Raw genomic sequence first — 13,128 nt, 5'->3', positions numbered from 1 at the left:
ACTGGTATTGACTGAACTTTAATCTATGGGTTTTCATCATTTTTGTAAAACTGCTTTCTAGCCATAACCTCAAGCATTGTTTCTGCTCTAATTACTCTCCCCTCCCCCCTACGACTCCAAATTATATCAAACATTTTGAACATATTCTGATTGATAATGTGCAGTGAAAATCCTGTCTTCTGGCTATTTTTTTTTCCTGGTGCACACTGTTACCTCGTCTAGGGAGTTCTTTGCCCCCGCCCAGTATTTAAGTAGGCTACATACCCAGTGTGGAACCCTATGTGGGGCCTGAACCCACAGCCCTGAGATCAAGACCCAAGCCAAGATCAAGTCAGATACTCAATGGACTGGGCCACCCAGGGGTCCCTGATCTAGGAAGTTCTTGACTTTTGAGTTCTAGAGTTCTTTCAAACAAAAATCATTTTTTTTTTTAAAAGATTTATTTATTTATTTATTTATTTGACAGAGATCACAAGCAGGCAGAGAGGCAGGCAGAGAGAGGAGGAAGCAGGCTCCCTGCTGAGCAGAGAGCCCGATGCGGGGCTCGATCCCAGGACCCTGAGATCATGACCTGAGCCGAAGGCAGCGACTTAACCCACTGAGCCACCCAGGCGCCCCACAAAAATCATTTCTTGATGAAAAATTTCACTATTTCATGTCAACCCTATTTTCTTTCACTTTAAATCACAATTATTTAAAAAGTCATAGTTCTACACAATCTAATTTGGATACAATTATACATTTCTCTCCCCTCTTGTCATATAATTTTGTTGCTTCACATACCTAGTCTTTGAACTGTATGCTGGATATTGTGTATAGAACTGTAGAGGCTCCAAGACTGTTTATTCCTCTTGAAAAAGAGTTCCCCTTTGCTTTGTTAGGCAGACTTTTGGTTAGATTTAGCCCAAACTCATCCCTATACCTAGAGTATAAGCCTAGAGAAATTTTTGGTTGAGAAGCTGGATGGACTTTTGTTTCCTCAGCCTTGAAAGACTGCAGGGGATAGTTTTACCTTTCAGAATTTTTCAGCTTAGCTTTTTAGCCCAAATTTCACACTTAACAAAAACCTTGGTAGAAAAACTGGCTATTCTTTTAAGGCTTTCAAACCTTCCAATTTTGTCACTCCCGTTCTATGCAATCAGCAAAAGCATAGCTGGTTTCTCTCCCTAACATGGCCCTTTACCTGGACCAAATCCTGATGCCCAGACTAAGCCCAGCTTCTACAAAGTAAACTAGAGTGTAAAAGAGTTTGTGATCTTCCACTAACCTCTGAATAATTCTCCCCTTTATGGGATTGAGTCGTGTACACCCTCCTTCCACATCACATACCTTTGAAGTATGGCTTTTGAAAATTATCCTGCTTAATAGATAGTATGTTGTTGACCTGAAGTGAGCTATATCCTCTCGTGTGAAAAACTGAAAATCTAGTGTTTTTTTTCTAAGACAAATAATTAAAAGTGGTAGAAAAATTAAAATTGTGACTTTGGAAAACTCAAGAATATATAAATTTACAATAATGAATACATTCTGGAGTGCCTGGGTGGCTTTAGTTGTTAAGCATCTGCCTTTGGCTCAGGTCTTGACCCCATAGTCCTGGGATCAAGCAATGCATTGGGCTCCCTGCCCAGTGGGAGGCCTGCTTTTCCCTCTCCCATTCCCCCTGCTTGTGCTCCCTCTCTTGCTGTCAAATAAGAAATCTTTAAACACACACACACACGCGCACACACACACATTCTGCAATGCAAATCACTCCGTATCCTCCAATTCCTTTGACTCTCAATTTCCTCTTTGATGGAACTTTTTTTTTTTTAAAGATTTATTTGAGAGAGAGAGCACAAGTTGGGGGGGGTAGCAGGCAGAAGGAGAGAGAGAAGTAGGCTCCCCAAAGAGCAGGAGTCTGATGTGGGGCTCAATCCCAGGACCCTGGGATCATGACCCGAGCTGAAGGTAGTAGCATAACCAACTGAGCCACCCAGGCACCCCGGACAGAACCTTTTAATTCACAAAGAGTTAAAGAGGGAGAAGACTAAACAATTGAATTTTCTAAGTAATAACAGTAAAAGCTTCCTTAATAATACGCCCAGATCTTTGCCATTAAAATACTGTTTTGACTAATTTATGACAACTTACAGCCATAAAATTGCTAACTATTAAGTCTACATATTGACACAAAGTTAAGTTTAAATTTGAATGCCAAGGCTTTTTCTATGTAATGAACCGTTCTCATACGAACTTTTTCTTCCAGAAATTCCATTTAATCTTCCCCAGATGGAATACATGTAAGCACGTAACTGGGAATAAATCTCTTATTCTTGCACCTCAGAGATTTGTATAGTTGGATGACTTCCGGATAGCTTAAATAGTTTCCACTAGTGATTCTGAGACTTGGAAACCATGGCTATAAACAGAAGAATACTCAAAAGCCAGCACATTCTGCGAACTTTTAACATTATTCTTAGTTGAAGGAACTTGCTTGAATTTGTCTGAATCTTTTACACCTCATATGGCATTTAAGTAGATTAAAAATAGCGAAAAGATTCAGAAGCAGAAACTTACATTTTGAAGAGATCATCCATTAAATAGTGGACACACACTTCCAGATCCATTATGGACATGATTTTGGCATTTTTGGCTAGTTGTTTAAAAATATTAACTATTTCAGTAACATCACAATCTACTGAAGTATTTAATGTATGCTCATGATTAATGTATAGTGTGTAGAGATGCAATTACCACCACTAAAAATATTACTGTAAGGAGCACCTGGGTGGGTCAGGTGGTCAGGCATCTAGCTCTTGATTTCAGCTCAGGTCATGATCTCAGGATTGAGCCCTGTGGTTCTATGCTCAGTGGGGAGTCTGGTTGAGATTCTCTTCTTCTCCCTCTGCCACTCTCCCTTGTCAAACTAAAAATAAGTAAATCTTTAAAAAAAATGTTACTTCATCTTTAAGAACAGAAGGCAGGGCATGCCTGGGTGGTTCAGTTGCTTAAGCGTCCAACTCTTGGTTTCGGCTCATAATTTTGAGTCATGGGACTGAGCCTTGCATTGGGCTTTGCTCTGGGCATGGAACCTGCTTGGAATTCTCTCCCTCTGCCCCTCCCCTGCTCACAGCCTCAGTTTAAAAACGAAAGGAAGGGATGATGGAAGGATGGAAGGGAAGGGAAAGAAGGAAAGGAAAGGATAGGAAAGGAAAGAAAAGGATTGAAAAGAATTAAAACTGTGGAAGTAACTTAATTCTGATATATACAATTATATCACCAGTCTTAAACACTGGATATAACGCTTCAATAACTTACTATGATCTTTTAAAGAACTATTCCACATAGTTCATTTACTTTATTACAACTAAAAAAGATAATTCCCTTTGGGAATAAAGGGTGCTAAAATAGAGGACAATTATCACCACCCTCTGTAAAATATTACTTCAGCCTATATTATTTAATCTATCATAAATTACTACATATAACTGGAAACTTGGAAGATTGGATTTTACTAACAATCCATGCCAGTGATCATCTGGTCTGTGGGGCAATTTCAGTCAGTCTGCTGCATATTTTCTGTAGACACAGTTTTACTGGAACACAGTCATGTTCCTTTATTTTTATTGTTTATGGCTCTTTTAGCACTACAACAATAGAACTGAGATCATATGGCCTGCTAAGACTAAAATACCTACCATCTGCTCTTTGATAGAAAAAGTTTGCTCACCTTGATCTACACCATGAAAATAATTATTATAAATGGATTTTTAAGTAACTTACAACTTCCATTAAAAAAAAAAGATTTTATTAAGTAATTTCTACACCCAATGTGGGGCTTGAACTCACAACCCTAAAATCAAGAGTCACATGCTTCACTGACTGAGCCAGACTGGTGCCCCATAACCATCATTTTATAACTAAAGAATTGGATAGAGCATTTTAGTTTGTATTTGAAAAAGACATCCTTGATAATGGTTTCTCTCTATAAACCAAGAGCATTTAGCAATTATATCTCTGAGCACCAACAAAGATGAAAAACCTGAAAATGAATTTCCAAGAAGTAAATTTGACAGGGTATCTAAAGGTTATGTTCTTTCAGACAGCTTGGGTTTTTGTTGTTTTTAAAAACTTTTCACCTACACTCTTAAAATAACCTAAGTCCTATACAAATAATAACAGCAAGGATAGTATAGATTGCTTCTAATCTTACTTATTTTAGGTTATTAAATATAAGGTGGCTTTAATGAACAACTAGAAAGACATTTATTTGAATAAAATGAAATACCAAAAATCTAGAGAAAAGAGAAAGAAAACTGAAAGCTCCAAATTTAAAATGGGTAAAATCTTTTAAAAACTGGCAAGCACTTAAAACACATTAAATGATTAGGACAAAACCTTCAGTTCAAGGCCATAAGAAAATGATCTTGTGAGTATAGATACCTAATTACAAGTAACTTGGATGGTTTAGTAAAGCAATGAATACATAAGTCAATTGTTAAGCCTATATCACCTGTATTGAAGTAAGATTTAATACAGAATAGAAATAAATCTGAAAAAACAGGTCATAACACTAATAGAATCTTAACTAAAAATCACGTAAACTTTCAGAACAGGAGAGCCATTATTAAATTGTTCATAATTTTTACGTGAGGCAAATAAAATTGAATAGAAAATCTATATTGAGGGAATATACAAACGTTATTTCCACAAATTCCATGACAATTACTCACGGGTATATATTGTAAATCTTAGACTATCAGTAAAATGACTAAACCTGAACTGCTAGCACTGTATTAATTTTAAGGCTTATAACTTTATATATTAACTTAGTAATAAAAATCTTAACTTTGACTATCACTGATTAGCTTTTCAAAATCATTCCTATTGCCTGAAAGATTTCTCTAAGACTAGTATTAAATACGTTAAGATTTAAATGATATGATTTAACTATGGATCCCCCCACCTAGACCCACCTACTCACAAAGAAATAAAACTAATATGAGGTGGGGGGGATAAATGGAATCACGGTAAAAGGATGATAAGGTTCAACTTTAACAGTGAATGTTTTGTCCAAAGTTCAACAATTAGATTTTAACTACTTTAAGAAGATCATGGTACCTGCATATCTAACAGCTAGATGCTGGGTATGAGATAATAATGCCTGTACAGTTTGCTACACACAGACGTTACCATGAGAAATCAGTTTAGAAGAGTAATTCTTTCCCCTATTAAATCTTAGAAAATTTTATTTCCAGATATTTGATAAATTGAAATGGCTGCTTAGAATTCCAAGAGTTCAAATACAATAAAAAATTAAGTAAGACCTATAAAGCACTGACCCAGATCAGAAAGTGTTCAGCCTAAAAACTGAAGTAATTAATTAAAATGACTGAATTCAAGACAAACACAAAGACTAAAGTTAAACAAACTTTACCAGATCCATAGAATCTGAGTACATCCACAATACTGGGCTTAATATTAACAATCCATGAAGAGAAAACAAAAGTATATTCTTCAGTGTTAGCAGCTCTGCTAATAAACTAGAATGGGCTTCAAAAAATATTTCCAGTGGCTCAAAAGAATGTCTAGCCATAGCTCAAAATTCAGGTCCATGTAACAGCTGAGTCAGAAATCTGAGCAATCCATCTTTTCCTGAACATTTAAAAAGTGCATCTCCATCAGTATGTATATATCCAAAATGAACTTTGGATCTCCACTCATGGTACAGTAAAAACTCAGTAATATACCTCCCTAATAAAACTTTCATCATATTGACAAATTTATTTTTATTTTCCTATTTTACGCACCCCCCTAAAAAACTTTTTACCAATGAAATGGTAAAATTAGAGGCAACTGTAACTTAAAATTACACAGCTTCTTAATGTTTTATTCATAGCATTCTTTACACAGAAGAAGCTTCACTGATATTTAATTTACTGCAGCATCCTGTGGGTGAAGCACAAAATTACATTAATTATAAACAAAGAAACAAAGCACTTCTGACTTTTTAAAATTATATATATATATATATTTATATCCAGTTGACAAATAGCATCACATTACTGTATAAAAAACTAAAAATCACCATGGACGCTAAGGCCTAAATTCTTATTCCAATTGTTCCCTTTGTTTGTATCTAAGAGATATTAGAAATTAAATTCCAGTATCACCAAAAGAAAAAAAAAAGGTCTACATTATTTACACACAGTATGGAAAATAAAAGCTGCTTTTTGGCTAAGTTAGATTGCTGTTACCTACAGTATATATATAGTATATTTTAGGGGGAGAAAAGCACTACTAAACAAATACCATTTCAAATGGAAATGTATTATGCCTAGAACTTTGCTCTAAAATTAATTGTATATCCTAGTGTCTGTTGAATAGAATTTGTCTTCCAATAAATCTACTAAAAATTTGAAAAGAAGTACCACTATGCTTCTTTATATTGCTAATTTAGACACTGTTAAGTATAATATTATAATAACTATAAGCACTAAAGCTTAAATGAAACAATGGCAACATGTGTGTAGATGGAATTTTATTTAAAATTTTAAAATATAATGCCTTAATATTTACCCATAATTATGAGACTACCTAATATTCTTTTCATCCTTTAAGTCTCATATACATTATGTCCCTAAACAGTGAAACCTTCCAGTAACTTACCAGAAAAAAAGTTTAATTATATTATTCTGTTCTTAGAATTATTTTTCTAATATTTAAAAACATATCTAAGCCCTTGGCAAAAACAAACGCAATCAATTCAGTGTAACAGACTGAGCTTTAAACTGTACTTTAATTTTCAATTAACTGTAACCTACAGGTTAACTGAACCAAATGCAGAATTTTAAATGACCCCTACGAAGGTTTTCAAATCAATTATAGTACGCATAGAAAAGCAGAGATAAGTTTTGGGGAAGGTGTAAGGTAGTTAATGTGGAATATGGTAAATGCTAGTTTTAATAACAAAAATGGTACTAAATGTACATGAAAGTTAAATTAACACAGTATAAAAGAGAATAGCTTAAATAAACTGGGATTCACATATTACAATAGCAAAGTCATGACGAATGAACTGAAGACAAGAACAGTTCTGAAAATTCTTTTTTCAGCCTACTTCTAAAAGAAATAGTCAGGCTTTTTTTCCTGTACATAGTTTTGAGCTTTGTCTATACCATATATAGTAGAAAAATAAATTCTTTAGCAACCTAGAAACAGTTTATAAAACTCTTAAAGTTTAATTTTCTTTGCCAGACATGCCAATGTTAAACTGACAGCTATAAATTAAAGCTATATAGACAATAGGTTATTAAGTAATATAGAACAAGTTAAGAATACTACATTTACCGGATTTTTCTTTTTAAAAATTACTGTACTTTCTTAATTCCTGTGTGCTTTGCAATAGGAATAATAGGGACTTTGTTTTCTTAGAAAAGATAATAACACATAAGAGTATAACACAAATAAGATAATTTATAATATACATGTACTTCAACAGCAGCCTGGTTCATGTTGACATCTTGATTCTGAAGTTGAAATTAGAAGTACAATACCTAGGACATAACAGTTGGGAAAGACAGTATTTATTTTAGGGAAAAATGAGCAAATCAAACTCTTAGGAGCCTTGAATCTCAAAATCATCTATTTACTATAATACACATAAGACAACCTTAAAATTGCAATATGAATGAGGTTTACAATATGGACCAAAGAATTTCCTCTTCCTACAGAAAAATGTAATTGAACAATGAAAAACACACCATTTTTTTCCTTTCCAGAAAAAAAATGGCACGGTTTGATAATAAACGAATTCTGAATAAAGTCTAAAAATATTTACCTATGCCACCTATTCTGAAATTTTTATCCATATTTTAGTGTTCTGGTTGTATCTTCGCTAACAAAATGTTTAACCCCCAAAGCAGCAGTAATTTACAGCAAATCTGGTACCAACGTCAAAAGAAAAAACTCTTTTAAAAAATGGTGCTAAAGCATTTTGATTTTAGTACAACATATCACAGAAAAGAATATGAATACAAGTTTGCAATTTTATATATACACACTTCAAAGAGGTTGTCAGTACCCAAAGTATTTTTATTGCTATATTAGCAATGGATTTTTGGATATGTTTTTAAGGGCCACATAAAAATAGATTCAAGGAACAGATTAAATTGAAGTCCTAGATTAAAATGTTTGGTTTAAAGAATTTTCTACAACAAATTTCATGTTTATGTACGAAAAGTTATATAACCCTTATATGAAAATGTCATGAAGTATTTTCTACACTATACTAAATGTATTTCCCAAGAGGGAAAAAATTAAAATATCTAAAATATATTAGATTAAGATTATAAGACCATCATAGATCTTCTGAACATGCATCTGTTTACAGAATTAACAGTATACAAGATGTTTGTCATTATGGACCATAAAGAAATGAGTTGGTGACAACTATCCTTTGCACAACATTATCAACTCACTTTAGCCACAAGTATGTCCTTGGTATGTGTGTATAAGAAGTATCTTTGTTTAACCCTCATCAAATTATCCACAGGTTTACTTAGAAGATGAAGGAGCAGAAATATGTTAAGTGTATTTTTCTTTCTTTCAGACAACATCCCAAGCATGGCATAAGTAGCCTGAAATTATAAAATACTTAACTGGGCTTTTAGGTATCTACACAGATTGCTAAAATGTAAATTCAGTTGCCCAAATTAACACATCAAATAACAAAATCAGCCATAAAGCAGGCTGAAAAGCATTAAGTGTTTCATATATGTGAGTTTTTAAATCATTTAATTTCTATAGAAAAATTTTATTCACAATATAATGTGACAGAAAATGCCACAGGAATGATATACTGATTGCAATAAGGTTGCATGCAACAGCAGCTTTGTATTTTATAGCTATTTTTGTTTATAAAAATTAAACCTCTCCAGTCATGCTTATCCATGGTCTTAGATTTGTAATGTAAGTGAATACCAGACAGTTCAAAGAGAAAATGTTTCATCATTTTGAATGTGAATTACCTGTAAGAAAAATCAAGTATACTACTGAACCCTGAAACATGCATGCTTAGTTTTGCTTTTTGTCAACTTCAGGCTGTCTGCAATCAATACCTACTTATATAATACCAAGAGGATCTGTCTGTAACTGTGGTTGAATCAGCTGAGGTTGCAAGGGTGGTGGCAACTGAAGCGGTACCATTGGTTCCACCAACTGTCCTGGGTTTGAAGGTGGTGGAGGAGCCACAGTGTTCACAGTTTCTACAATTTCTCCATTATAAAAGAAAAACTGACACTGCTGAATGAATGTTTCAACAACAGATTGATGGATCTTAGTGGTAGACAGAAACTCTCGATTTTCAAAATCGGGTCTCATCAATGTTGGCCAAAAACAGATGGATAAGTTGTCTGCCGTCATTAGGTTGATTTTATTTTGCTGACTAACCCTGAAATTACGACAGGAAAAAACAGTTAGTAACCAATCAAAATTCATGACAATTTAAGTATTGTAGATCTCGGATGATATAGTTTTAAAATCTTTTATCCTAACTTCAAATTTAAACCATTTTTCTTCTTGTATATTCTAAGATGTTAAACTAAATTCCAGTTATCAGGAGACAGCAATAAAATCCATTCCTTATGAAAACCAAAGATAGTCTTTAAAAAAAGGTTGTACATGCGGGGGTTTTATACTTACAGAAGCCTCCTTAATTTGTGTCGGGGGGAAAAAAACCCCACCTTTTTCTCATAGTAAAAGAAAACATGTGGTAATTTTAATGAGTTTCTGGCAACAGAAACAGAAAATTCTAATTGCATATACAAATTCCTTGACTATTATGAGAGATGAAGAGACAAAGTATGGTATGCCATCTCTTTGAACCTTGGAAAAACCAAACTCTAGAAAAATGACTTTATTATAATGCTCCAAGAGGCTTTTTAACTTAAAAAAAAAAAATTAGTTTCTAGTATTGCAAAAAAGAATTTTTCAATCATTAAATATTTTACCTTGCTACAAATTTAATTTGAAAGACAATAGTTCACAGAAATACGTTCCGCCTTAAAATTCTTAGGATTTAATAATAATTTATAAATGATCATATATTATTAAGATTTACATCTACTTCTTTTTTTTTTAAATTTTCTTATTTATTTACTTGACAGACAGAGATCACACGTAGGCAGAGAGGCAGGCAGAGAGAGGAGGGGGAAGCAGGCTCCCCGCTGAGCAGAGAGCCAGACGCGGGGCTCGATCCCAGGACCCTGGGATCATGACCTGAGCTGAAGGCAGAGGCTTTAACCCACTGAGCCACCCAGGTGCCCCTAAAATTAACTTTTTATTAAAATATAGTGGGCCCAGTCAGGTGTTTCTGTGCAGCAGGCAAGTATAGATTCTGAAAAAAAGAAAAAACCTTAAAGTTGAGAGAAATTAGAGTACGGACATCAGGTCTAACTGCAGGGTCAAAAATTATAAAAGAAAGGTACCAAATAAGAGATGAGGGTGGCCAGGGAAGGCTTCTTTGAAGAGATAATGTTTGATGTGTGAGTTAAGAGTGAAGAGCAACTGGTAAAATGGTAGGAAGGAAAGGTAATTCAGTCAAAACAGTGGTTCTCAACTTAAGTGTGTATCAGAACCTCCTGGAAGGCTTGTTAAAACACAGACTGATAATTACATCTGAGGGGAGACCTAATAATTTGCATTCCTAAGAAGTTCTGAGGTGATGCTGCTGCTGCTGGTTTGAGGACCAAGGCAGTTACGTTAAGATGTAATGACAGACAGGTGCAAACTGATACTTTTGATTAAGTGCTATTAGCTTAGTACAGTTACCTGATGTGTGCATGGGGGAAATTTCTGGAAAGAAGGTGTAACTGAAGAAGTTAGAACCAGACCACTTAGATAGTTTTTCTTTAGGATACAGGATGTTATTCAATGGGAAGAGATATTTATAGAAAGATCATTCTGACAAGATCAAAGGAAGAGTCCAATTCTTACTTCAGCATTCTAATCTGGCCAGACAACAGTATCTTCACAAATCATCCTTACACTCCATATCGGGTAAGGTCTCTGACAGTACCATGTACACATCTGTTATTATATCAAGAACCACTTGTATGGTAATTTTCAAAAGATGATATTCCACTAATTATATGTTTATACTAGTATGCTGGTATTTTCTCAAGGAGGGAGACTTCAGAAAACAATTACCAGGAATGTTAATATAATTTTATACTACATTGACTACAACAATAAAACTTTAAACATTGGTTAATATTCTAAGAGATAGAAACTGATATGTACTTGGGTTTTATTTAACATTAATGTTATTAAAAACAAACACAGCATTGATGTTATTAAGAACAAACAAAAAAACCCAAACACCCAAATTTCAGTTCATTGAAGTGTCGACAGAAAATATTATGAAGAATGGACTTTTGAAAAAATTAGCCCAAATACTAATAATTCTATTTAGTCCCAAGAACAACTTTGTGAAGTGTTTCCTCATTTTTATAGTTAAGAAAATGAAGACTTGCAGAAGGTAAGTAATCTGCCTAAGGTCAAAGAACTAATAAAAATGTTTCAAAACCAGGCCTGTTTGACTCAACAGTTGGAGCTTTAAGCTATTATACAATATTGTCTTTCACTTAAGAAATGGCATTGTGAGTAGTATCATTTTAGAAAAAAGAATAAACTTGAAGCTTAACATACTTAAGGCTTTTAATACAGGATTAGTATCCTGCACTTCAGGTTAACAGGGTAGATTATAATATGAATTTAAGTTTCTGATGAAATACCACCTTGTGGGCTATATCCAAACAAAACAGGCAAGATATTCAAAAGCAACACAATGTGATACAAAAAGCAAATGAAATGTCTTAATAAGACTTAGATTCTACTTATAAGATGTGTCACTTATTATGTGACACTGAGCATACAATTTCCCTCTAAGCATGTAACTTTCCCTCAGAAAGTAAGTTAGTTTTAGAAGAAAGAAATTTCCATTACATCACTGACTAGAAACCTCAATTCTTCCAACTTCAAATGAGGCTGATTTGATTAAGAGTCATTTCATACCTATAATTCCAAGAATCTACAGAAGAAAAGTGTTAAAAAATAACAGTAATAAAAAAAAGGAAGATGTACCTATTATACTATTCATAATCATTAAATGTACTAAAAAAAGTCATATGTCTTTCTTTAAACAAGTTGGTGAAAAATCTATTTTAAAAATCCAGAAAAAATAGAAACAAAACTGAACTGTATGTTTAGTTTGCCTTTTCTCTTATATTTATAAAGTCTAAAGTTCGAAATTTATAGTGCATTTGCAAAAACAAAAAATAAAAAATACCTGTTTAGATGTGTTATTACGTATCTGAATACATCGTAGTTTACAGGATGAAATTTCTTAACAATTTCTTTCAATGCATGAAGACGTTCTGTTTTATCTGGGATTTCTGTAAAATTAAAGTAGAGAGAAATCTGTTGAAACTTACACATTTAAAATATTTGATAAAGCTTTCTGCTTTGCTTATTGTAAAAGACAATGAACAATCTTTCTGAAGCACATTAGGATAGGTAAACAAAAACAAAATATTCTAAAGAACCTGCTAAATACTTCATCATTTATTACAACAGCCTTTCTCCAAATAAAGCTAGAGAGGGCCTAAGAGACACAGAGACAGTAAGTACCTATGTTCCTATCTTTTTCAAAAAATGAAGGCAAGAGGCCAAAGTTAATTTGACTTTAAAAAATTTAAATACACACATGTACACACCATACATATGTTAAAATTTTACTGAAATACATTATAGATACATTCATTTGAAGAGTTCATTTAATTTTCTTACAAAGCCTCTGAGCTTGAATCAAAAATGCAAATCTCAAATTTCTAGCAAAATGATCTTCAAACTTCTAGAAGCACTGAATCACTTGAGAGACCAGCTAAAATTAAATATTCCTGGGGAACACCCCCACCCCCCACAGGTTCTGATTTTGTTTACTTGGAGGAAAATACATTTAAGAAAGAGTCTCGTAAGTTAACATTTTTTTAGCTACACATTCTAGTGCATGACTGATTTTAATATATAGCAATCAATATATAATATATAACACCCGCCATCATCATCCCTCTCCAAAAAAGAAGGCTT

At 33.5% G+C, this 13,128-nt stretch overlaps 1 protein-coding gene across 5 annotated transcripts in view; it reads right to left on the bottom strand.

Annotated features, from left to right (window-relative positions):
* Positions 1-4,231: 4,231 nt before the first annotated feature.
* The window catches only part of ARHGAP5 (Rho GTPase activating protein 5), a 73,209-nt gene continuing 64,312 nt past the window's right edge, over positions 4,232-13,128 (bottom strand). For 3 of the 5 annotated variants that reach the window (XM_047736391.1, XM_047736390.1, XM_047736394.1), the window contains 2 exons: positions 12,329-12,434; positions 7,871-9,430 (listed from right to left, as the gene is read on the bottom strand). In XM_047736391.1, coding sequence (XP_047592347.1) covers positions 9,103-9,430; positions 12,329-12,434 — 434 coding nt within the window. In that variant the 3' untranslated portion in view covers positions 7,871-9,102. Of the gene's footprint in view, positions 5,929-5,982; positions 7,536-7,870; positions 9,431-12,328; positions 12,435-13,128 lie in introns of those variants that run through there. The other 2 variants (XM_047736393.1, XM_047736392.1) reach the window with 2 other exon arrangements.

The sequence above is a fragment of the Lutra lutra genome, chromosome 7 (genome assembly GCF_902655055.1).
Source record: "Lutra lutra chromosome 7, mLutLut1.2, whole genome shotgun sequence".
Taxonomy (NCBI): Eukaryota; Metazoa; Chordata; class Mammalia; order Carnivora; family Mustelidae; genus Lutra; species Lutra lutra.
The sequence above is the reverse complement of the archived record's forward strand: the minus strand, read 5'-3'. Positions and strand labels throughout refer to the sequence as shown.